Consider the following 26,785-nt stretch of genomic DNA (forward strand, 5'->3'; position numbering starts at 1 on the left):
AGGGATGGAGCAGCCACAGATTCTCTGGGCAACCTGTGCCAGGGCCTCCCCACCCTCACAGGGAAGAATTTCCTCCTAATATCCCATCTAACCCTGCCCTCTGGCACTTTAGGAAGTACACAGAGTACGGTACCTACAGACAGTGAAGTACATACAGAGAGAAGGCCCCACCTGTACACACACAAGCACAGTCATTGAAAAGCCTATTTCCATAGGAAAATAGGATAGAAAGATTATTTAGATTTTTTCCTTAATGAATAGAAAGGATCAAAAGTCATACTCTGAATGTAGCTCCTGTAAATTTTCTGACCACACTGGAGAGACTCAGTGCAATGACCATCCAGCCTCAGAAGCCCTTGTAATGCTGGGAGTGATTCAGTTTCGTCACTTGAACTGCCATAAAAATGAGCACTGGGATCTCTAAAATCTGAATTTTGGATTGCCTTGCCAGAGAGCCATCAGGAGCAGCAGGCCCTCTGATGGCAAGCAGAGGGATGCACGGGGCAAACACGCTCAGCAGGAGCAGTCCCAGCTGAAGTGCTCCCTCCACCTGGCAGCCAGGACAGGTGTGTCACTTCCAGATGTGACATGAGCCACTTACATCTTGTTCCCAGCCTTTGAAGTGCTGTGCAGAGAAAGCCTGAGCTGTTCCTGCAATTAGAGTAGAGACATCATTTACTGGAAGAATTAAATGCGCTGTAGTAGCAAACCTGCAGTTGACACTCACAGGGTGCAATTTAAATCCTCCGGATTAGTAATTCTTTTGAGATCTTTGTAATCATTGGTAATAGGTAGTGAAATAAATCCACATTTATATCCTACAGACTGCAGCTGTGCTTCTGTTAAAGTAGTATTAACTGATGGGTTTTAAATCCTTCTGCCAGCTTGAGCTGTAAGCACCGAAGCTCCTGTGCAGGGATAACTCATCCTGTGTGATGTGTGTTCCCGAGCACGAAAGCACTGGTTAATGAATAATGAAAGCACCAAGGCAGAATCACAGCTCAGGGCTCACTCCTGCAGGAAGCTCTCTGGGGAGAGGTCCTTGTGTGGCTCCCGGTGCCACAGCGACCCAACTGCAGCTCAGACTATGGATAACTGTGACAGGAAAGAACACAAACTGCTCATGTAAGGCTTTACCTGGGTGGACAAAGTGCTGACTTGTTCAGCAGAGTGAGGAGTTCATCTGGTCAGCTCTGGCATTGTTCCTCCAGGTATCAGGAGCACACACTGTGCCCTGACTTGCTGCACAGGCTCCCGGTTAACTAAGTTAGTTAACTAAACAAGTATGCCATTAAAAGCTGAGGCAACCTTGAGGGGGACATATGGCTTTAAATTGCAGCAGGAAGAGATTTATGGACTTGTTTTCCCAGCCTAGAGAGTACCTGAAGAGGCCTCAGGCAGTTCAGCACTTACCAATCTGATAAGGGAAGTCAGCACTTCACTGGGATGAGATGGGAGGGATGGTGGGTGTGGGATTGGCACTTGGCTTTGCCATGGAGCCCCAGCCATGGAGCAGGAAGTGACAGTCACCCTGGGAACAGAAAGAAGCTTTGCAAACTCGGTGTGCTTGTTAGATAAGCTGATAAAGTAAAGCATTAGAGATTAAAAACAGTCAAGAGAACGATATTAGTGGCTGAAGAACAGAGCCCAGGAATCCTGGCTCTCCCTTCCTTCAGTTGTGCTTCACCCCAAGCTTCCCAAAATTCATGGCTTTAGAGATGGTTTCTTGACAGCTTAAAAAAAAAAGCACATTTACCAGGTTCTGTTCCTTATGGGGTTTGTTTGCTTTGTTTTCCTTTAGGAATCTACAAAGGACATTGTTTCCGAATCAACCACTTCCCTGAAGACAATGACTATGACCACGACAGCTCAGAATACCTTCTCCGTAAGTGAACACTGATACCCAATGTGTGGCCACAGGGACTTCCCTGGGCTTCTCTTTCCTAAAGAGCAGCCCAAGTCTTACTCATTGCAAGAGACTGGCCCAATCTGGGTGGCACAGAGCATGTGCAGCTCATGCTGCACTTGGCACAACCATCACCCTTGGGGACCCCCATTTCATAGTCATTGAGTCATAGAATCATGGAATGGTTTAGGTTGGAAGGGACCTTGAAGAACATCTCATTTCAACCCTCCTGCCATGGGGTTTCAAGGGTTTTATCCAAGGGTTTCCTTCGGCCAGGGGAATGCTCATGATTTTGGTGCCCATTGTCTAAATATCACATGGCAAATTTTCAAGTGAAAACTACAGCTACTGTTCCCAGATTGGCAAGGATCTTTTACAGAGGGACTATTTATCTGGTTAGGGTATCAAAACAGGTTTGAGGAGGGGGTTCCAGCCCACTAGGAAGCTTTTCCCAACCCTTATGCAAGCCTCATCCTTTGCAGCTGCTGAGCCACCTCCCCCTGCAGTGAAATTACTGCATTGTAGGAAGGAAGCTGAAATTTCTGCAGCTAACAGCAAAATCCCAGCGTGAACATGGGCTGTGACTTCCCTGCCTGGCCAGCCAGCCACTGCTGCTCTGTGCTGGCATGGAATCCTCCCCCCAGCAGCAATTTTCATCCACCAACCTGGTGCTTGAAATGAGGGCAATGGTTTTGTCTCCTCCGGATGACCATTCCCTCGGCTGATGGGAAGTCTTGGAACCCGAGTGTGAAACCTCATGAATCCTGCAAAGTTGGAGTTGGATTCCCCCTCCCCAGAGGACTCCTTGCCTTGTTGTTCCTTCTGAGCAAAAGAGCTGAGCAGCCAAGCTGAAAGCAGTGCCCTTTGCCAGGGAGAGGAACTGCAGCTCACAAGGTGTTGGGAAACCAGGGAGCTGTGAACAACGCTGCTGGCAAGGCAAAAAACACCTCAATTACACTACTAATTACCTGAAACACCACTTAGAGAACCGCTCTGCCCTTCTGCTCACTTCTGGGCAACAACTTCTAGTTGCTAAGACAAGAAGAAAGAAAAAAAAATCTCCGAAAAGTTCGCTTCCCCAGAAAACCCAGAGGTTTTTTCCTCTTTGCTCTTGTCGATTCAGATCAGTCATAGCACCCGGGTGACACGATTTCAGAGCTCAGGCTGAGGCAGAGGGTGAGCACAGCTGCATTTATCTTTCATACAAAGCCTTGGAACTAATGTTAAATTGATGCCAAGTCAGCTTTAGGAAACAAACATCATTAGTAAAAGGACTGTAAAAGAAAGGGGAATTAAGTAGCATCTTGATAAAAGTGCATTATGCCTCCTTTATATGGAGAAAAGTGCAAACTGGGAAAAACATCTCCATGGGAAGACATGAGATCGGTAAATTGCTGTAAGTGTGCTTGTGATGGGTGTTTCTAAAAGCTGTTTTCCAAAGTGACTAAGTACAGATCTTAAAAACAAGTTGGTCCAGCCCTATATGTCTTCTGCAAAATCGGTCTCCAGTGGCTCCCCCGCAGAGCTCCCCCTCTCCTGCACGGAGACAAGGCTTTAACTTTCCTGAGAACTGCAGCTTCTCATGCATACAGTTGATTTAGAGATTACTGAAAGGTTCCATGTCTAAATCCAGAGGAGATGAGCTCATACCTATATGTAATGGGGACCAAATCATTGTCTAAGACAGGAGGATATTTGCATCCTGTTTCAAAGGAGACACGAGAGCTTCCGTCCCGTTTCTGCCCTCTGCAACACCCTTGCAGTCTGCTGGCTCCATCTCATTCTCCACTCTTTCCAGCCATTTCTTGGCACAAGTTTCTCAGAGGGACATGTTGGGGATAATCCTTATTTTTCCTGCTTGGCTCAGACACCAACACGGTGTGCATCTCGTGCTCCTGAAAGAGCAGCATGAGGGGTCTCAGCCTGCTCCACAGTCTCCAATTTAATACAGGCTTCAGTGAAAATCAAGCATTCTAATGCCAGCAGGATCAAGCTGTGATTCAAACCCCTATGGAAATCAGTGAAAAAAGTGGCTGATTTTAGGAGACCTTGGTCCAGGACGTGGGTAGGAGCAGTCTGGATTTTGCCCTTCGGTGTTCAAGCTGCTCCCTGCAAAACCAAGCAAACGGCAGCACAGTGACGACTGACACGTGCAAAGGAGCTCGAACAAGACCCTTCCTATGGAACCTTCCCTGTGGCAACACACTCCAATCTCTGTGTTTAAAAAAAATCCCCTTCTCCTGGCTGTGCAGAGCCCCAGTGAGTGGCAGATGTACCACAGAGTGCAGTCCCCGGGCTGCCACCGCATCGCCCAGCAGCACATGTGTGCTCCGGCTTCCCCCCCTCTCCTGCCTCCCTCCTCTCCTGCTTCCCTCCTCTCCCACGTTTTTTTGGGCACACAGAAACCAAGCTGCTCCCATCCAGCAGCACAGAAAGCACATGCACCTCTCCCTTTGCAGGAGGGAGGTTTCAGCCATTCTCATCCCGGGGGATGTCAGGGCTCTCCTGCTGCGAGGAGGGGCACTGGGCACCCCATTTCAGGCGCATCTCTACACTTTCATGCCCTTTTTCCCTGAGTGCCACAGCATCCCCTTTTCCAAGCCTCTCAGAGGAGATGAAAAGCCCGAGCAGAGGCCTGGGCTCGCAGCCCGTGGGGAGGAGCAGCGGCTCCACCGAAGGAGGTGTCACCACACATAGCCGTGCACAGCGGCCAATGCAAACAGACAGGACGGTAAACAAGGGGGGGGAAAAGGCAAGGGAGAAAGCAAAAACCAGATTGCCTTAATGTTTTTTGATGTGCTGTCATTTTATTACCAGTATCAGGAGACATATGTAAATTCTACATGGTACCTATGAGCTTCCTTTGAAATTTCCGAGCTGAAAGTACACATTGTAGGAAAAAATATACTGGAGAGTTTTACAGGAAGAGAACACTGTGTGTTTTGTTTCTCTTCAGATTAATTACCTACTATGGAAGAATTATCTCTGGAGATTATTGCTACGAGTAGAACAACCCAGCCTTTATATCTGGCATGTCTGGCAAGTTCCTTCCAATGATATCAGTGAAGAATTTTAGGAGAGCTCTTTGATGTAATCGAATTCATTATAAACAGCATGGCCATCAAATATAGGAAATAACATCCAGAAAGAGTGGGCCACGGATTTTGAGCCAGTGCTGCCTTCAGCCAGGGCACTAAGAGGCAGTGATTTGGGGTGCCTTAATGTCCAGCAGCAGAGACTGACTGTGAATCTTTTTCTAATTATTGATTCTAAAAACTGACCCAGAAGCCAAAGTGCTGTTGCTTTGTACCAGCTGCGTGGGGGTGCAGGCAGGACAGGAGAAGGGGTTCTCACCTCTCGACAGGCTTTGACCAGAGACCTTAGAGCCACGTCACTTGGATGTGCCAGTCCTTGTGAGACGCTGCCTGAATAGCAATGCCCCCGCCTGAATGGGGTTCAGATCCCGTCAGAAAATGCCCCCTCTGTGAGGGACACGTGCGGCGACGCTGCCACGCTGGGGAGGGATGGACTTTTCTCGCTGTTGCAGATCGATACAGGCAGGATCTTCCCAGGCAGGGCCTGTCTTCTTGGGTTTGTGTTCTCACTGTCCTTGGGAGGGCTGGGCCGTGGCGGGGGCTCCGGGACTGGACAGAGCACAGGGAGCAAACACCAGCACTGCCCCTCTGCCGTCAGTGGGAGCTGTGCCACCAGTTACCAGGGGAATCATCAGGGAGCGTTCACTGAGTCGAGAATGCCATGGCCATCCACAGTAAAATGAGAAGGCATCAGCTGTAACATCTGGCCATTTCTCCTCGAGAAATGGGCGCCGCTCTCTGTGCGTGTCAGCCAGGGATGGCACCCGGAGAGGCTGCGGCGCTCACGGCACCGCAGCAGAGGAGATGTCCAGATGGCGTTTTCTCCTCTCCCAGCACTCAGCCTTGGGGTGCCCGTGTCCTCCCAGTCTGCTCTGGGGTTTCCATGCCCCTGTGACAGCAAACTCTGACTCTCACTCGCCTTGGGCATCCCCACACCCTGGCACCCCTCGCCTTGCCAGGACTCCCCTCCATGCATTCACTTTTCCACAGTTCCCAGCTTTTGGGTGATCCTGTTTTCCACAGCACCTTATCTCCCCTTCTTCAAAAAAAAAAAAAAATCCTTTCTCTACAACAATAATACAACTCAGTTCCTCACTCTGCCTTTCAGGAACCCCTGCCAGCTTCTGCCCCTTTGCTTTTTACAATACAGACATCCCTCTTCTCATGCTTGTTTATTTTTTCTCAGCCCTTTTGTTCCCTCCCTGCCGCTTCCCTGTCGATTGCTGCTCAGTCTGGTTGTGACCCGACTTTGAAAGCTGGCTTGAAGTGGTGTTCTAATATTTTTGGGGGGGATTTTATAGCCCATGCTGGTGAATGGACTGAAGCATACAGAATTTTAAATGACTCTACTTTGCTGTCAGAAAACTAAACACGAACATCTAAGACACACTTGTTAGAATTTCTTCCTTAGAAATCTGAAAGGTTGCAATGTCCTTAATATCCAACAAAAGAAAAAGGGGTTATTAGCTGTGCTTGCTGGCAACATGGATGCTGCTGGCTTCAAAAGCTGTGATTTGCTCACCTTGCACATGTAGCAAGGAACAGATCCGTCTGCTCCAGCCGTCCCAAACCTCGTAGGGTTCATAGCCAGCTCATGAATTTTTCACAGCTGCTCCCTGCATGATGCTGGGTCTTACTGTCACTTACCTCATGCTTTGCCAGAAATATTCTGCACATGATGGCATCAGATAATGTTGATAAGGCTGGACTTCCTAGGAGAAAGCTCAAAAGATTGAAGCTACTCAGTTGAGAGCCTGGTCACCTACCCAAGGTCTTGGCTCCCAAAAACATGCTCAGAAATGCAGAATCAGTAACAATTCCAGAAAAAGAAAATTAGGTATTAGGGAAAATTTCTTCACTGAAAGGATTGTGAAGCATTGGAACAGTTGCCCAGGGAAGTGGTGGAGTCACCATCCCTGGAAGTGTTCAAAAAATGTGTGGCTGTGGCACCTGAGGACGTGGTTTAGCGGTGAACACGGCGGAGGTCTGGGTTGACGGTTGGACTTGATGACCTTAAAGGCCTTTTTGAACCTGAACAGTTCTGTGATTCTATATCATTCTTCTTAATGATTCTCTGAAAAGCCAGGGACTTTGAAACTCTAATCTCCACACTTGCACCCGAGGAGGCTCCTGAAATGATTACTGTCCGTCTTGCTTTTCTACCCGTCTCCCTCCAGGCATCGTCCGCGCCTCCAGCGTGTTCCCCATCCTAAGCACAATTTTGCTGTTGCTGGGAGGACTCTGTGTCGGAGCAGGAAGGATTTACAACAGCAAAAACAACATTATTCTCAGCGCTGGGATTCTCTTTGTTGCAGCAGGTATGTTCTCCTTAAACTGAGTCCTTAAGAAGCGCCGCCTTTTGCAGCTGAAAAAGACTGGAAAAGCTCATTGGCAATTCTTTCCCTGGCACCCCTTTCCTGGATTGAGGGCATTAACAACATCACACCAGGCAAATTTCTTCAGACACAATTATCTTCTTGAAGCCCTAAAACAAGTATATTCTAGAAAAGCCTTTAGTTTTCCTGGAAAAGGAAGTGAAAATCAGTAACAAGCATGTTTTACACTATTTAAAATGTATTAAACATTAGATGAATCAGACACCTCTTCCACCTAAGGCCTTTTCCTTATTTTTAATATGGTGGCAGAAAACATTCACCTCTGATAGGTGAGCCTGTTTTTCACCCTAGAAACATCTGAGAGAGTCAGCCCCATTGTTAATAGCTTTCCCTGAAGCCTGGATTAAACATGCTGCATTTAGATGAAAATTCAGCAAGGTGGAAGAGAACTTATCTTGATCAAGGTGAACAGCCGTAGCCCTGAGCTCAAAATGTATTTTTATCATTATTCTGAATGTTAGAATCCCACTAACAATATTAGTGAGCTCCCATATGCTGCTTCTTTCCCGCTGTGGAAGTGAAGAGGTGGGGAAAAAAATCCGGCTGAATATTTTGGCATCCGTGCGAATGTACCAGACGTGGATCCATTGTTTGTTTTTCAAGAATAAATGGAACCTTGAGACAAATTAAAGAGTCAATAAATGTAATAAATTTCCCGGTTGCAATCTTTGAACCGTTCAGGTGCAGAAAGTAACATGGCTTGAATTTCAGCTTCCCGGCCACATAACCACTGATTTATGTTTTTCTTTCTCTAGGGCTAAGTAATATCATAGGGATCATTGTCTACATATCAAGCAACGCAGGTGACCCAAGTGACAAGCGAGATGAGGACAAAAAGAACCATTACAACTATGGTTGGTCTTTTTATTTTGGAGCCTTGTCTTTTATTGTGGCCGAAACCATAGGTGTTCTGGCTGTGAACATTTATATCGAGAAGAACAAAGAGCTGAGGTTTAAGACCAAGAGGGAATTCCTTAAGACTTCCTCCAGTTCTCCTTATGCCAGGATGCCAAGCTACAGGTACAGGAGGAGGAGGTCCAGATCCAGCTCTCGATCTACGGAGCCTTCTCCGTCCAGAGACATTTCCCCGGTTGGCATGAAGATAGCGAGCACCATCCCCATGAACGAGATTTCCATGTACACCCTCTCCAGAGAGCCTTTGAAGGTCACAACGGCTGCCAGCTACAACGCAGACCAGGAAGCCAGCTTTCTGCAGGTCCACAACTTCCTTCAGAAGGAATTTAAGGAAGGACTCCACGTCAACATGGTCAACAGGAGGACGACGCCTGTTTGAAGCACCTTCCTCCCTCGCGCTTTTTTTGAAGAAATATCAGAACAGAAGGGATCTGTCATGAGAGAAGGAGCGATGTTAAAATACCCTCTCACCTCTTTAATTGTGGCATGTGTTGAGGTAGCAAGTGGAGATCCTCTGGACCAGCATAAAGATGTTACACGCTCGTAGCTTTTTTTGAAGCTATTTGGAGTTTGTTTCTTTCCGTTCTTGGTGTCACGAGATGAAGGCAGTTCATGTCCCTGCACTTTTGTAGTGTGTACACAGTCTTGGAGAAACTGCAAAGGACTGGCCACCAGTGTGTTTTAAAGGATTACAGAAAAATTGTTGTACGACTTTTTTTTTTTTTTTCTAATATTGAGATCCCTTAATGCAAACTTGCAAATATAATTTATAATCAAGCCCAAGGATGAATATGAACTACTCATCAAGTGAGCCACTTTCCTTTGACACAGCGTAAACTTTGCCTCTTTCAAAAAAAAAAAAACAAACAAAACAAAAACAAAAACAGAAAAAAAAATATTTTTGAAGGCAACACTTTCTAAAACTGACCTGTGCCACTGAAACCATAGAGCACCCACGTACTGAGCAGCGTGGACTCCCTGATGGGGTGGTGAGGGAGTCCCCCGTTTCTGGGTGTGAGGAATCCCTTGGGGCGATGCAGGTCGAGGAGAAGAGGGTTGGGTGCGTCTTGAGACACCTGGACAAGGGAAAAGATTAAAGCAGGTGGGACTTGAGCATATTTGCCAATATCATTTCTTGCCTAACGTTTAGAAAACTTGAATTCCTCATCTCGACGAGCCCTAGTGCCTGATCCGGCGAGGTGCTGAGTGCTGCCTGTCAGGAGCCCCCAGAGACACTCCCAGCGAGGGCGAGGAGCAGAGCTGAGCCGGGGTGGCCGGTTCCCTGCGACTGCATTCCTGATTTCCTTACTGCTTTCACAAGTGCAACACTAACGCTACTGGGAACTGAGATCTCTAAGCAACGTCGGGAAAAAAAAAAAACGAGGAGCTAAACTAGCAAACCTTCCTGCAGCGACGGGAGCGGAGCGTCGGCAGAGCAGATGGCAACTTTGTATTTTTAAAAAAAAAAAAACCAGAACAAAAAAAAAAAAAAAAAATAGTCACCGTTTATGAGATATTTATTAAACTCTTTTTATTATGAATAAGTGCCGCATGGTGCAAGGTATAGTTGCTTTTAGATGGAAATGGTGGTTCGACCTGATTTAATTTATTTTGTAATGATGCATCTACTTACGTGCAGAGAGCCCACTGCAAACTCTATGCATCACGTAAGGAGGGAACTAATTTGTACCCTTTGCTTCTGTATGTTTCTAAAAGAGTCTGAAATATTTTTTTTTTCTTCTTCTTCTTCTTATAAATTCCTGCTTTCATTTTTTACACTTAGGCTTGGATCTCAAAGCTCGAGGGCCTGACTCAAAGGTAATTTAATTTAATAGTACTCATGCTGATTTTAGTGACCACTCGACCAAGCCATATGAGAATGAGGTGCCCGATTCCCCTCAGATGAATTAGATGCAGTGAGAGAGGAGCATCTAATTCCCGGAGATTCCTTTGAATATGCCCACCATCTTTACCCAGAAGACTAGAGAAGTGGTGACAAGGGAAAAAAAAAATCATGATTTGGAAAGCTTGGCTCACTGATGGTGGGAGATCTCAGCCAAACTGTTAAAGCCTCTTTAGTCTTAATTTATCCCGCGATGGCCGTGACTCGGTGGTGGTTTGGATTCAAGGCTTTCAGCTAGTGGAACCAAGTCCTCCAGGGAAATCCCGGAGAAGCTGCCTTAACATCCCAAAAAGCAAGTTAAATCCCCTCTCCCCCCCCTCCCCAGATAAACCCTGCTTAAGCCTCTCTCCTTGCAGGAACCAAGACACAATTCTCAATTCTGAGCTAAAGTCTTCCCCTAGTCGCTGTTGAGCTCTGCTGGGCCCTCAGCCTGGCAGAGCCACATCGTTATTTTGGCAGAGGTGGGTTGGAGCCTTCATCCCTGCTCATTAAGAGTTTCCATTCAGGTTAAAACTCTGCTGGGATCCTTTTATCGAACCTCTGAACTCTGAGAGCTAAAGCGAACGGAGCGATGGGAACGATTTAAAAGTAGAAAATGTTGTGCTACTTTCTGTATCAACACACTATGGAGAAAGATGTTACACAAGCTTTTTAAAAAAAAAAAAAATTCAAACAGAGGCAGACAAGAAAACTTTTTTACCTACTTTTCGGCTAGGACAACATTAAAGAGTTCTAAAATTATTAAAGTTCTTGATGAAAGGTTTTTTTTACAAGAATCTTTATGCTTTCAGACAATAAATTATTTCCTACTTTTTGAGACTTCGTAATATTAAAATACTTTGATTAGCTATGATAGAAGTAGAAGTTTGCAATGAAAAAAAACCAACCTTCTGTCTCATTAGTGTGTCATACTAAGTGCTAATTAATTTACATCTAATTATAGTCGATGTATTTTTCAAGTGCAATTTCCCAGAACTATTTGTTTCCCACTGTGTTAATAAACTAATAGTTAGAACTAAGTCCTCATCCGTGTTTACTGTAATTAAGAATAAAACCATTCCCTTTAAAACCAGGAGTTAGATATAGGCTGTTTCTCTAAACTCATGTACCTTGAACTGGAAGTTGACAGTGTGAGGTTTGCTCTGCGCGTTGGTTTTGTTCTTTTAATCGTCCTTCTCCAGTGAATGTGCTTCAAACCATCAGATTCCAGCCAAAGTCCAAGGTTTTCCTTCAGCCCAGGTCAGACCTGCAGAGGCACGTGAAGTGTTTTTATACCACGTTGGCAAAAAAAAAAAAAAGTCTTGCTGAGGGTTTTTGGGGTGTTGCTCTTTGGCAGAGCCTCCTCCCCCAGGGCAGGGCTGCTCTCAGCAGCTCCCCCAGTGTGATGGCCTGTCTCGGTCCGAGCCGGAGCATCTGCTCCTTCTCCAGCAGGCACCTTGGAAAAATGGAGCTGGAGCGGGGATCATGGGATGCTCATGGGATACGGGGTCTGGACAGGGAACAAAGGCACAGAAGTGGAGGTAACAGGGACCAGAGCTTTTGTCCTGCGGGAGGACGGGGGCTGCCATTGAAAACTCACACAGTTGCAGTGCAGTAAATTGTTCAACCAAAGCAAAAAAAAAAAAAAAAAACTTTTCACTTGACATTCCCAGTTAAAAAAAAAAAAAAATCCTCAAATAATCAGTCCTTCCCTGTGGAAAACTTTGATTCCGACAAAACTGAAAAATCTGCAGCATTCCTGCCCATGAACAATCTCGCTCCATGGTTGATCTATCTGAACAGTTAGATTGTGCTCAGACTTTGAAACCACTCAGTGATAGTTTAAAAAAAACCATCTGTTCTTCCACATCTCTCTGGTTTCCCTGGACAGCATCAGAAAAATGAGCCCCATTTCTCAGCAAGGCCTGTAGATATCACAGAACCATATCGTTAACGATAATCAGTTTTCTGGTATATAACATACTGTAACAGTAGAACCAAAAAAAAATAAAAAATGCTATTGGATCAGATTTGATTTTCCAGGAAACAAAGTTTCAGGTGTATCATCAGTTCTCTCTCTTCCTCGTTTCTCATCCACAATAGGAGTAAAAAGAGAAATCACTTCAGCTGCCCAGACATCTAACAGTAAACTATTTTTCTATTTCCTTTTCTCTCTGTATGGATCACATATCCACAAGGGCTAATATATCACGTCCCTTGAGGCTACATTTCTGTCTGCAGTTCTAAAGTGTTATTTCCACTGTGCTTCAGTTCTACTGGTATAATCACAACCATGTATAATGTACTTAATCCTTACTTTTTAAATAAACCATTTTAAATGTATCTGGGTTTGTGTGGAGAAAGGTATATAGATTTTTAATTTCCAGATTCTCTGAGCTGAGATTTCTGTGTTTATGTTTTCACGTTTCTCCCTGTTTGATTGCAGCTGCTCATGTTACTGGAAGCCAATATATGGGAGGAGATAGAACTATTCTTGTGGTCCCACAGAATCTCCAAGATAAGCTATCCTCACAATATTTCCAGTTAGTTGGGTTGGGAACTAAGAAAGACTTTCTAGTTTCCAGCTTCAGTTCCCATTTTGAGCCTGGTGTGGTGGCCAGAAGCCACTGCAAACCACCATTGAGAAAAACAACCTGGTGTCCTCTGAGGTGCTCACCCTGAGCCTGTGCTTTCTTTCAGCTTTTGAGGTTTCATATGAACTCACCTCCAAGCATCCTCCTTTCCCCTGACCTTGCCCATTTTGCCTGAAGGAAGCCTGACCCCACATGCTGAAGCTCCCACAGCCTTGCTCTGATCACCACCCCAAAATCCTGGTGAGACGAGTGGTGCAGAACACAGGGCAGCAGTTCAGCAGCCTCTCCCTGCTCCCAGACATCCCGAGCCGTCCCTGTATATACAGGCAATATTTCTTCTTCAAATCCTTCTTTTAACTTTACCTCCCAGCTCCTCAGCCTCCAGACTGTCTCTAAAGATGAAGACTGCCCGTGTGTCTCCATCCGCCTCTCCCGGCCGTGTGATGAATTGGCACGTCTGGAGGGAGGCAGGGGATTCATCTTTTCAAATGCCTCTGACACACGGCAGAGAAGCCCTTTAAAGCTCGAGCCCAAAGCTGGTTCCCCTGGACTGAAACAAATAAAGGCTTTTCCCACATTGTTGAGCAAGTCCATGGGTAAGTGGTGACCCCAGGAGCTGAGGCTGCCCTGCTGTGAACGGGGCTGTATCAAAAAGCGGTGTTTGGGGTGGGGGGAAGTAAAGACAGAGTCCTTAAAGCTTTGGAAAAAGAGTCCAGCGAGGAGGATGTGGCATTACCTTGGAATGAGAAAAGTAACAGACATGGGCGGTGCTGAAAATAAAAGGGAATGGAGAGGCTCTGCACCTGTCTGCAACCGGGCTCAGCTTACAGCCCCGCTGCCGCCCTTCCCCAGAGCCAGGGGATCGCTTCCCAGAACGGCACACCCGGCACGGCGGCGGTATTTTGGGAGAAGGGAGCTTGGATCAGTCACACGGGTTGACCAGCCCTGCCTGTGCCCCGTAGGGAAGAGACTGGGCTGCGAACAGCAGGGTGGGGGTCTGTTAAAAAATAAAATACCCGACCAAAACACGCACTCACACATTTTGCTGTTGCCTTCAGAGCTGGCAGGATTTCAGCCCCAGAATCAGGGAGCTTTTAGAGGGTGCTGTTGGTGCCGTTGCCGAGTATTGGCCACGCAGAGCCCATGATGATCCCGGTGGTCTCACCCCACTGGGGCAATGCAGGCTGAGGAGCCCAAATATTTTCCTATTGGAAAAAAGCTGTTTGCTGAACTCGCATTTGAGCTGGGAGCAGACTAGCTGCCGGCTCCCCCTCTCTGGGTTATTCTCACCTGCGAAGGGTCTTCTGCAGAACATCATTCTGCCAGCAGGGAACCACAGACTGCAAGTGCTGGGGAGCAGAGCCAAGCCACCACCTCTGCCAGGGAAAACACAACACATAGTTGGGCTTCAGGCACCTCCTTTGGCATTTTCTCCAGTAGAGAAAGAGAATCATGTCCCTCACTCACCGCTGCTAAAGTGCAACTAATTACAACCCTTCTGCTTCCCAGCAGGTCCTCATTAATAGTCTGTTTATATTTCATGTGATATTGATTTTTAAATGTGAATACTTGCCACCTGACAGAGGGAGACTGTGTCCTTTTCTCCTCCAGAAATCCTTTTGCTGCTGCATTTGTCAGGTGCCCACCTGCCCCATGGAGCCCCTGAAGCCCCAGGGAAGGCAACTTCACCTCCACACTAGGGCAGAAGTTCCCAGGTTGGGGACAGAGGCTCAGCCCAAGGGCAGAAGAGTCTTTTGGCTCTCATCCAGGGGGTTGATCACCAAAAACCTGCCAGAAGCCCCCAAAAATACACGGAGCCTGTGCTGGGAGGAGGCAACAGCAGCGTCCTCACAATGGGGCTGCATCAGCTGATGTAGCTAACCCACAGAGCCCATGGGGAGCAATAACCCACAAAACACTTTTTTTCCCATGGATTGTCAGCTCTAGGTCGTTTTTTGAGGGATGGGGACAATATCTGACCTCAGCTGCAGCAGTGTGAGCTTTTAGTGCCCAGGAAAGCCACTGTTCCTCATGCTGGGGCTCATCAAAGTTCATTCACACTCCCAGCTCCACTCATCAGGAAGGAAGGATGAATTTTTCCCTTCTGATTTCACCTTAGTCATTTCCTGGAAATTAGGAAACTCAAAACAAAACCAAAACCGTAGAACTTATCCAGATTGAAAGACCTAAATGAGAACAAAAAGCATGATTCTTGCCAACACTGGAAGAGACACAGAGACCAACACCAGCGAAGAAATTAATGAGTTCCCACCCTCCTGTCCTTGTAGGTTGTAATTAGTCTAAAGCAGGATCATTAGCACTTGCTTCCTCAGCAACCAGAACCTCACTTTGTGCCCACATTTGCAAACACACCTTCACTTCCCTCTGTTCCACCTGTGGAGTTTGGAGAATCAAGGAAGCGAAGTGGGGATGCAGCTCCCGAGGCCGACTGATGTCTAGTGAAATTTAACAAGAGCCTTCTTCAAAGGAAAAGGCATCACATCTTTAATGCATTCCTTTGCTGGTTTAAAGCCTGCTCCCTTTAGGTTTCTCTGTTTCATGAGAACTCTTGGTTCTGGTTTAAATGTAATCCTCTCATATCTCTGCCAGCCCCAGCATGGATGTGCCTGTGGTCTCTGGTCCCCGCCTTGCTCCATGTCCCCTCTGTCCTCCCTGGTCCCTGTCCCCTTCCCCTCCAATTTTGCACCACACACCTTCAATCCTCCCCGTGGTTCCCACATTCCCATGAGGAATGGGTCACCAGATGCCATCTCGGGTTCAGACATGTCCCCTGCTCCCCAGGGGTGTCTGAGTCAGCCCTGTCACACATCAAGCAGAGTAACATTAGCCCCTTTTAAGCCATATTTCAATTACAGTTATTTTGGATCAACATTTTTTGGCTTACTCTTTATTTTCCCTCCTTTCCCACACTCTCCTCACACCTCAACTCCTTGCTCCACATTGTCCTCATCAATTTGAGCTGACACCCCTGCACCTTTATTTTGACATCAAACTGGGGTGTTAATAAAGCAGGACTGGAGTAGCTCTGACATTATCTTGACACAATGATATTTGCAGCTTTCCACTGGCATTTTTTTACCCGTTCTTTAACATTCAGGTACTGTCACCCTCCTCAGTTTGACATCACAATTGTAATGTCGCCTCCACAGTGGCCTCTGCACTGACATTATCATCAAATTAGCTTTACAATCAGTTGGAGTATCAAAGGGAAGGAGAGAAGCTGGTCCCAGGAATCTGGACTCAGGGAAGTCACTTCTGGAAGAAGGAAAGGGCATGTTAGGTGGCTGCCGGAGTTACAGTAGGCATCGAGAGGAAGCTGGCTGGTGAGAAAGCAAAGAGTACTCAAGGTTTTGCATTAGAAAAAATAGGAAAGAAAAAAAGACACCAACCCCCCCCCAAAAAAAAAAAAAAACAAAAAAAACAAACAAACAAAAAACCACAAACAAACAACAAAAAAAAAGGCAAAAAAAGCCCAAGGAAAGACTACAAAAAAACATCCCCAACTACTCAGAATAGTTCAGGTTAATTAAAAATATTATTACAAAAAATAAACCAGAAATAATTATAACAAAAATCAATGCTAAAATAAACAAGTTGCCTTATTTTGCCATTTTCTGCCGCAGTTCTGGGCTCTGGAGGGACATCCAGCTCCGAGCTCCATGCAGGGGCCACTGCGAGCCGCAGGCGTGGGCGTGCAGCACGAGGGCTCCGGGGCTATTAAACTGTTTAGGATCAGCCTGAGCTCAGGCCCGGCACTATTATAAACACAGATATTTTTATAACCTCACTGAAAAGTTAATGGTCCCATTAATGCCTATTTCTGGGCATGCTGCAAGTCAAGACATCGCAGCCCCTGAGCGGCGGCCGCTGTGCTGAGCGCCCGGCCGTGGGAATCCGAATCCCAAACAATCCGGGCGGGATGGGGCCGAAAGCTGAGCTGTGCGTGAGGAGCCTCCCGGGCACCGGCTGACACAGCCCAGCAGCTGCCTGCGGCCGCCCCGCTCTCCCCGGAGCTGACATTTCCAAACACGCTCAGATGTGCCAGGATTTCGGGAGACCTCTCGAACCGCCCGCCGCGCTCCGCCGGGAGCGCCGCTCCGGAGCGGGATGGACGACAGCAAACCCCTGAAGGTGCGGCTGACGTTCTCCGTCATCCTGGTGGGCATCTCGCTGCTCTTCGCAGCCGTAGTGTCGGACCACTGGGCCGTGCTCAGCCCCAAGGTGGAGGAGTTCAACGCCACCTGCGAGGCCGCTCATTTCGGGCTATGGCGGCTCTGCACAAAGCGGATTTACGTGCAGGAGCAAGGCCCCAAGGAGAAGGGCTGCGGGCCCATCAGCCTGCCAGGAGGTAAGTGAGCACCCACCCGTGCATGGGAGAAAGCACCAGGCACTCAGGCCAGGCTTTGCTTAGGGCATGGCAGAAGGAAAACAGGCTCCGTGTCCTGTGGCACTTCATTCGGGATGGGGCTCGGCCCTTAGTTTGGGATGGGGCTGTTTTGGTGCTGCTCTGCAAACACAGCCCATTGCCATCCCTCCTGCCAGTGTGTGCTGGCTTTCCTTGCACATCTGTTTGTGACCATATTTGAGTCTCCTGACAGCAGCGGGGAGAAGGGGAGGAGGATCAGGCACGGTGGAAATCACAAAAGGGAAATGGGGATGGAGGGAATTTGGTTGAACCCCAGCCAAGGGCCCTGCAGCACCCAGATACGCTGACAGCAGCGGGCAAGAGAGAGGATTTATGGGCCCACCAAACACAGCTGGATCTGTAGGATTTCCAGATCCACATAATCATGGAGGAACTGCCTGTTCACGGCGGGCATTGAGTTCTCTCTGAGCTATTCCAACAACGGCCGTTCCTCAGGGCAGGGAGGAACAGGGACCTGCAGCCTGGTTTGCCAACTTCCAGAAAAAAAAAAAAGTCATCAACTGAGTTTGAATCGATTTCTCAAGGACTTATGGAGCCTCCTCACCTCTCACTGGAGGCACCTGCTCCCACACACGTCTCCACCACGGGCACCTCCAGCCCAACCGATGGGGAGGGCAGCGGGCACGGCGGCTTTCCAGGAAGGCTGTTCCATTCCCATGGTTAAAGGAGCTCATTATGTTTTTGCTGATTGCCAAGTCAGCAACATTCACGCCGTTTGCACTAATACCCTCCCTCCGTGACTGAGCCACGCTGCTTTTTCAGAAGGCTTATAGGGGACTGGATGCTTTCCAGCACAGAAATATAACAGGATTGCCTTCGTGTTAGACTCGCTGCTTGAAATGAAATATATGTTAACACATATTTGAAAATTTCCTGTGAAAAATCTTCCTGCCTGGGCTGACTGTATATTCCCTGTATTACTGCAATTCTTTATCTCTTTGGTCCAAATTACGTGTTGGGAAGAGAGGAGCTCAGCCTCAGCGTGTGGATCTGCCTCTAACCAAACTTGGGAGTGTGTCATCCATATGCTTAATGTCTCTCACGAAGGTACTTACGTGCCTAAGAAACACATCCCTCGCTGAGCGCCTTCCCTCGCGCACGGAGAGCTCCCACGAAAGGAAAAACAACAGGAATTGGTGCATAAACAGCAAAATTGCACAACCGGGGGGCAAATATAAAGCTCATAAATATCCAGCTGTCTGCACAAAGCAGATTCGCAGGCAGGGCACAGGAAAGCAGCCACTATCTTTGACAGACATCAGCATGTGCTCGCACAGACGTTGAATCACATCCCAGCGCCGCATTCCGCCAGGCACAGAATAACTGGGAACGGTGGAGGGGCTGAGCTGCCCACCCCACACCGGGGCTGGCTCTCCAGCTTCTAAAGATATTTGGGAATTCGGGTGGCATTCGGCGCCGCAGTCACGTTTCAAAGGGTGAAATTCGCACCTCAATTATCCCATAAATATCTTTCTCCCTGTTTTCCTCGGGCGAGGAGCGGAGCAGGGGAGGGGGGGCTCGGGCTGCTGAGCGATGCTGCGGCCACACGGCCCGTGTTAGATTGATTTCACACTTCTGGGAAGGGATGTCAGCAGGGAAACACCAGGGTTGGGAAACCTGCAGCAGCGGAGAAAATGTGAATGAACAAACGCGCAGTGAAAGAGCAGATGTGGGCACTCCTTTTCCTGAAAATCATGAGACATAACCAGACATTACTGCCAGGACTGGGAAAGAAGCATCAGAATTTATCACTGAATTAATAACCATTTACCAGTCGCTCCCTGTGGAGGAAATGGATGGCATGATTAACGTTATTTATTAGGCTTTGAGCTCAGCACAGCGCAGAGTGGGGAGGGTGACTTGGCTCGCAGTCCACAAAGCCGGGCTGTGATTTAGGCAGAGCTTTAAAATTTTACAGCGCCTTTCCGAGGGTGTTGACAAATTGAAAAGGGTTCAGCATCCTGCTGTAACAAATAAAAAGATCAGGCTGTTAAAACCGGGCAAATTCAGATTAATACGGAGACATTTTTAACTGAGGTTGGTGGGCACGGGGGCATTTTATTACCAGCTGTAAACGGAGTTCAGTGTCACTGCCCGTAACTCCAGGTCTGTGCTGTCCTGCAAAGTGGGCTCCTGTGCTCTGGGCAGCAGCAGGGGCTGCTCAACAGCTTAAACAGGTCCTTGTAAATATGGGAACCTGAGTGCAGGCAAAGTGCTCAGCAAATGAGTTCTCAGCAGGGCTGTCTCGTTCCCGTGTCCGTACAAGAGGCTCACTCTGCAAGACAGGTGTGAAATTAAACTACTTGGAAATACCATCTCCAAAACTCTGTCTCTGTCAAAGGCCTTGTTGGCCAGGTCAGAGCCCAAGGCCTGACCCTCCCCACCCCTCTAAAACCTCCTCTAACTGCTGCAGCAGGTCCTGCCTCCCAAACTTAACACAAGTGGAAATCTCACACTAAAATCCAGGATTTTCTAACCATCCATCCTGCCACAAACCCACACATGCTGTGTCCATTTTAGGTACAAGGGCAAAGTGGGCTCCAGCCCCCTTCCAGCCTGTCATTCCTATGCTCACAGGGCACAGCTGCCACCTGAAATTCTGCGTGGCCCAAACATCTCATTGTCTTTCCACACTTTCTTCCCCCAAGGTTCAACCACAGTTCAATGGGATTGCACTTCCCCTGCATCCATGAGTGCATCCAGGAGAGGTTGGAGTTGAAAGAGAGATTGGTCCATTTGTCCCTGCACTCATCCAGGAGTGATGGATCTGAAGGGAAGGGAGCAGGAAGGCTGTGAGGGTGGGTGACCTGGAAGGGGCAGGATACTGTGTGATAAACCACGTTACAACCCTCAGAGCCCCTGGACTGTCCCCATGAGCAGTGGGGTGACCTCGTGGCAGAGATAATGCATTTGGGGTGCAGAGAAACAAAGATTGCCACAGAGCTTTCTTCCATTATCAAACCCAGTGTAAGTCCTGTCCATTATGCAAATGTGGTGTGACACAAATGGGCTTTTCTCTTATTCATGATGGCACCAGAGAGGCATTGCAGTGCCTCAGTTCTCCTGAATAACAGGAAGCCTTGTTGAAATGGATATTCCCAGCTCCACAGAGCATGGAAGCATCTTAAAACTGGAAACAATACACGTCACCAAAAACAATCTAGTCATACTTTCCCACAATAAACTAATCTTCCAAAAACACCTTCCCTAGAAATAAACCTCTCTTGTGATAACCCCTTTTATCATATCTTGGCAGAGCTTTGCTACAAGCCCCAAGAAGATGCAGCTTCATTTCCTGCAGACAAGTCCACCTCCAAAAGATGATTTATGAGGATGGAGGGTGGACTGGGCTGGTTTGGTTCACCAGCAATGGACACAGAGCTGTGCTGTGCTCCCCACCACACCATGTCTGGATGGCTTCACTTTGGGCTTTGCACTGCCTGGGGGCTCCTCGGAGTTCAGGCTTTTCAGAGGACTAATTAAAAGCCAAAACCAAACAATCCCAAAATAAAGTGCCCCAGTTTCATCCCATCTCCTTTCCATTTAGCACAGGAGCCAAATGCTCCCCAGACTGGGATCACCAGGCACAATGCTCAGACTTGGCCACCACTGAGGCACCGGCAGAGGCACAAAACCACTGCTTTGGGGCTCAAAGTTTGCCATTTCAGTCACAGAGGGCTCAGTTCAAATATATTTCCTCCAGTCGTTTGCACGGATAATAAAGAACAGGTCAGGAGATGCCAGAGCTAAACATTAACCTCGCCAGCAAGGAGGATGTGCAGATGAAATAAAAGGCAGCTTACAAAATTAAGTAGATAAGAGTGTCTCGAAGGAATCTTCCACTAACAGGCCCAAAAACACTGCTTTGCAATTGCCTTTCTCCTGGGAGAAGGAAAATGAATCCTCCTTGAGTCAGTAACTGCAGCATCTGCCATTTACATGACAGAAAAAAAACCACAAGAACCAACAGGTAAAATACAGTGCACTGGGATCTTCTGCTGGGGAAATTCATGCTGTAAATGAACACAGGCAGAAACCCAGAGGACTCCCTGTGGGGTCCAGCACCCAACTTGGCTCAGGCTTCCCCCACAACCTGTGCTGGAGGAAAGGACCACAACATCCCTGCAGACTTTCTCCCAGCTTGTCCTGGGAGCTGGTGCTAACTCCTGATAACCATTATTTAATGGATGAGATGCTGGCATTAACCAAGGCCCCTTGCTTGCCTGTGTTTCATGCAGCCTGGGGTGCCAGGGGGGTGCTGGGTGGGTGCTGAGCGTGTCCTCTCCAGCAGTCAGAGCTGGCGCCGCTCAGCGCGTCCCCACGGTTGTGCCCTCCCAGCCAAATTCCTGGCAAGCAACTGCTCTCCCAGCTCCACAGCCCTCCAAACCTTCAATTAAACCAGTTATAAATAGCCAGAACACCCTCCACCCCAACCCTGCTGCTGCCAAAGCTCCGAGTCAGCAGGTCCTCAGCAGACCCTTCCCATCCCGCTGAGGCTGAAGGTCTCCTGTGTATCCACTGGCAGCAGTGCCACTGCTCCACTGCTGACCCTCACTGGGCTGGGGAGGAACAAGGACTGTGGCCATGGAGAGACTCAGCCACCAACCTCCCTCCTCCCATATCCCCCTGTCCCACAATCTTCACCCCTGTTCACTTCATAGCCCTCCTGTAACACCCCTGGATTTGGCAGAGTGCTCGTGGGAATTCCAGAGAAAGGAACTTCATAAAGTCCCCTCTATCCACCTCTGCTGTCTTATCAAACTCACTTAATAGACTGCCCTGATGGGATCAAACTTCAGTGAAGCCTGACTGAACAAGAGCCTCTTTGCCCTTGGTTCATGCAGCCTTCCCTTCCCTGGACAACTGTTTGGGCTTCAGATAGCTTTGGTCTTTTTTTACTGTGCTCTTTTTTTACTGACAGCCAAAAAAAAAAAAAAAAAGGCCCTCAGCATCCCTATTTTAGTAAAACACCACGTGCTTTGCTGCATTGCAGCAGCCTCACCTCTGGGACCCCGATATGGTGGTGACATCCCACCCCATGCAACAAACCCCCCCCACTGCCCCACAGGGGTCTGTGAGCTGGGGGAGGGAAGAGCCAGGAGGGAGAAGGTGTATGAGGACACTTCATCCTCCCTTTTTGCACTCCAAGCTCACCACAGGAGGGTGATGCCACTGTGGATGAGCTGGCAGTGGTGAGGGGAGGTGAGCTGAGCTGCCAGCCAGCTGTGGGCACGGCAGGTCTCATCCCCAGGAAACACAGCAACACAGGGAGGTAGAAATGTGTGCTGGCCAAAGACAGAATGGGAAAAATTATCTGTAATTCATATTTTAAACAGATGAGCATTCAGTGTGCAAAGCTCAGGGAGGGAGCAGCCCACAAAAGGTATCAGAGGGGCTTCAGCCTGGCCCGAGCTGGAGTTGGTGTCCTGGCATGCCCGTGTCCTTATCTACTCCCAAGGAAATCAGATCCAACTCCAGCTTCTCAGCATCTCCAAGGGTAGCAAGGCTCAAAAACATTGCAAGTTTGATGCATCAATAAAAAACTAATTCAGTTTTACTACATTTTATCAGAGGCTTCCAAGTGCACAAAATTGAATTTCCTTTTCCCTTTCAGACCACAACTGCTCCTACTTCAAGCACTTCACTCCAGGAGAGACCTCAGAGATATTTGAAGTAACCACCCAGAAAGGTAAGAATAATTCCAAAAAAGTATTTTCCTAGTGTTGGATGAAGTGGAGGCCACAGAATATGAAAGGGAAAGGGGTCCCCAAAATGAAGGTTCAGCCCTGGTTTCACTGAAAGCAGCAGAGGAATTTCTATCAGACACCATCAGCTGGGAAAAATGTGGAAAATGCCCTGCACAAGGTCAAATCCCAGCTTCCTGGAAAGAATTATTTTTATATATGATCACACCCATAAACATGATTTTACATAAGTTGTCCCACAAATATATAACAACATCAATACTCAGGAAAACTGCAAAGAGTCTTTTCAGCACAAAAACGACTTTACAGCGTTGGCACTACCCGTGACACTCAGCCTTTGCCATGGAAGGGGAAGATATTAATAAACCCTAAATGAATAAATCATACCCCAAGCAGAGTGTTGACCCTGAAAAGAAGTGCAGAGGCTCTCTGAAGACCATTAGGAATTTTATGCTTCATATTGATTTTATATGAGAGTCATGTAAAAAAAGGAGCGATCGATGGACAGAAGGAACAGGGATCCTGCAAAGACACACACAGTGTTCACAGAAAAGTAGTCCTTCACAGACAAATTTCACATTTTTAGTAAGCCCCTGATATGGCCAAATATTTTGAGGGCTCCCCTAACGTGCTCCTCTCTCTTTCTCACCCTCTCATTGAGGACAAACCCCTTTCCACACATATACTGTGGAAAATATGAGCCCGTGGTTACATTACATGTACTAAACAATCTGCTCGGCTTCCAGTGGAAATTGTAATGGTGGGAAACCCTGGAAAAAGGTTTTTCTAAAAAAGGAGTTTCCTAAGACAGGAAAGATTGGGAAATTTAAGTGGATAGACGAGCATATATCAGAGCAGCCTGCTTTTGCTCACCTGTACTATCAGATCCAGCCACCTGATCTTAAAAATGCACCCAATGCCTTCACAGCATTGCAGAAAAAAATATCAGGAGAACTTCTTTTTCAGAAAAAAAAAAATAATCAGGAAGAACATGTTTTCTTTGGGGCAAAAGGAAAAGCTTAAGATTTTACATCGAAACAAACTCTTTCAGGCAGTTCCAGCACAGAGTAAAGAGAAACGTTAAGGAAATGATAATAAAACAGTGGGATGAAAAACAGTGAGAACAAAGAGTGATTTGCTGTTCCCCTTCACAGAAACAGCTCGTTTGGATGGGAGCTAATTAGGAACAGGCAAAAAAACTCTTCATGATTTTGCCTGGGAGATTATTTTTTTTAAATGCCTTGAAAGGCAAATATCATCAGGCACTGTGATGTTCACACATGGCTACATGTGTTAAATATTAAATTAATCTGAAAACGAATACAATATGCAAATGAAGGCCCGAATTATTCAATTAGCAATTCTCCCCCTCCATTCGGGCACTGAAGGTTTCTGGAGCTGGGGGAAGTGTCCAGAGTGTGGCTTTGCTGTCTTAGCAAAAACCAGGACTTTTTGGGAGGGTTTAATCCCATGCCCTGAAGAAGTTGGGTTTTCACAGAGCTGGAAATCATTTTCTTAAAGGGGAAAAAGAGTGAAAATGTGCTGTTCAAACACTTCCCCCCTTCGGATGCCCACGGAGCACTGTCTGTCTGTGCATCAGTTCACGGGGCCTCACCAGGGCTCTGCAGGGGAATAGAAATAGCAGAGAGCTGCCTATTTACTGTGAGAGCAGAGTGTGGGGTGATGGAAGGAACCACAGAGCCCAGTGAGGCTTATTAACAATAACACCCACGTGGCAGAGCCCAAACAGCTCCAGCCCAGTGCTCCATCATCCCCATCCAGGTGGGCTGATAAGCAAAAGTGCCCCATGCTCCCTCAGCAAGTGTTCAGGAAGTGTTTCCCCCTCCTGCTCTGATTGTATACCCTTCACATTCAAAAGATACCTGGCCAGTACATGCCCCTGTTTTTACTTGAGGGGAATAATCCACCAGAGCCACCTCACCACCTTGTGTTGCTCAGAGTGACCTACCACAATGTCAGCACAGCTGATGGCTCAAAATGTGCACACTGTGTCATTTTTGGTGGGTTGGTTTTTTTTCCCTTTGGCAGAATACAGCATTTCAGCTGCAGCCATTGCCATCTTCAGCGTTGGCTTCGCGATCATCGGGACGATCTGCGTCCTCTTGTCCTTCAGGAAGAAGAGGGACTATCTGCTGAAACCAGCATCCATGTTCTACACCTTTGCAGGTACAGGGTGGGAGCTCCCATTCTTGCACCTGGGTCATGGGACAACATGGGGAAACTTAAGATGGACCCTGGGGGGATGGAGACACTTCTAAAAATGCCCTGAAAATGGCATTTCCTTCCCGATCCCTGTGTGGTATGAGAACAGCCTGCTCAGCGAGCATTGCCCAGTCTGTGTTTTCTCCAACTCTCTTTAAAAGGGATATTTCTACCACAATCACTGCCAACCCCAGTCTGAACCAGGGATATACAATATTCAATCTCATTTGTTAAGCCTCAAACCAAAGAAATGGCTGATCCAGGCCCAAAACACACAGCTGTGCCCTGAACACATGAAGACTTGTGTTTTCACATGAGCCAGGAACACCTTGACATGCCACAATGAGGGAAAGACAGAGGTGCAAATTGTCACCTCAATAAAGATCTTACTCAACCTCTGGAAAAGCTCCCCAGGGAATGCAATTATTCCTTCTCCAATTCGAGTTTCCCATCCAAGATCACACTCACCAAGCCACCAGCTGACCTGGGTTAGAGCAGAGCTCTCAGCAGTTCTGAGCACTGGTTCCTCCCAGCGCTGGAGTCAGTGACTCACCTGTGACTCTCACTGCAGCTCCTGCATGGGAACGACACACGAGGTGGTTAATTAGGGATGAAAAATGTGGCAGCTGGTTACTCAACCCACTGCTCCTCTCTCCCTTCAGGTCTCTGCATCATCATCTCCGTGGAGGTGATGAGGCAGTCGGTGAAGAGGATGATCGACAGCGAGGAGACCGTGTGGATCGAGTACAGCTACTCCTGGTCCTTCGCCTGCGCCTGCGCCGCCTTCGTCCTGCTCTTCGTCTGCGGCATCGCCCTCCTCCTCATCGCCCTGCCCCGCTTCCCCCAGAACCCCTGGGAGACCTGCATGGATGCAGAGCCCGAGCACTGATGCTCCCAGCACGGGAAAAAAAAAAAAAATCCAGAAAGTGTTCTGAAAAGATTTGTATTTTTTAAAATGTCTGGGTCCCACTCTACAATGTGCTCTCCATCAAGTGAGTCATTACTGAACCAAGGCATGTTCGATTGTAATTATTGCTTTCCTTTTCTTTTCCTCTCATTTTATCCTTTTTTCCCCCCTCCTTTTCTTTTTTCTCTCTCTCTTTTTTTTTCTTTTTTCTTTCTTCTTTTTTTTTTTATTTTTTTGAAGAAAGCAGAAAGAGCACTCAGCACCATCCCGGGTGTGGGTGAATGGCTCTGCTCTGTGCCAGTTTGGGGTGCCCCGTGCTGATGTAGCTGAGACAGCTCAGGCCACAGAGAACACAGCTTTGCTAGGGAGATGTTTGGTGTGGTTGGGTGCAGATTTGTGAGGGATATCAGGCTTTTATACATTACTTGGTCAGAGAGAGACACTGAGAAACTCTGGCTCCATGAGGAGTCCGTGTCCCCATTTGTGCCGTGCTCCTCTCCCTCCCTAAGAAGGGTTAGTTCATCACTCTGGAATAAGCTGGAGATCCTTACACTCTTCTATTAAACTGCTAAAATTTGAAATGAAATCAAAACAGAACTTTGAGTAGCATTAGGATAAAAATTTCCCCTCCAAATTTACACCCTGCAGTTCCATTCTTTCGAATCAAGCATAAAATCCCACAAGATAAAGAGTTTTTTTTGTTCTGCTTAAACTT

The 26,785-nt window shown here is 47.5% G+C and overlaps 2 protein-coding genes across 2 annotated transcripts in view; both read left to right on the forward strand.

Annotated features, from left to right (window-relative positions):
* CACNG4 (calcium voltage-gated channel auxiliary subunit gamma 4) overlaps positions 1-12,537 on the forward strand; it is a 43,062-nt gene extending 30,525 nt beyond the window's left edge. The window contains exons 2-4 of the mRNA XM_027749720.2: positions 1,802-1,885; positions 7,179-7,319; positions 8,153-12,537. Coding sequence (XP_027605521.1) covers positions 1,802-1,885; positions 7,179-7,319; positions 8,153-8,691 — 764 coding nt within the window. The 3' untranslated portion in view covers positions 8,692-12,537. The remainder of the gene's footprint in view (positions 1-1,801; positions 1,886-7,178; positions 7,320-8,152) is intronic.
* A 4,379-nt stretch (positions 12,538-16,916) lies between these two features.
* On the forward strand, positions 16,917-26,052 carry CACNG1 (calcium voltage-gated channel auxiliary subunit gamma 1). Its single transcript, XM_027749726.2, has 4 exons — positions 16,917-17,157; positions 22,850-22,924; positions 24,990-25,127; positions 25,826-26,052. Exons 1-4 carry the CDS (start codon positions 16,917-16,919, stop codon positions 26,050-26,052), a joined length of 681 nt encoding a protein of 226 aa, XP_027605527.1.
* The last annotated feature ends 733 nt before the right edge of the window (positions 26,053-26,785 follow it).

This window comes from Pipra filicauda, unplaced genomic scaffold (assembly GCF_003945595.2).
Source record: "Pipra filicauda isolate LSUMZ 115617 unplaced genomic scaffold, ASM394559v2 scaffold80_size11013439_pilon, whole genome shotgun sequence".
NCBI classification, from domain to species: domain Eukaryota; kingdom Metazoa; phylum Chordata; class Aves; order Passeriformes; family Pipridae; genus Pipra; species Pipra filicauda.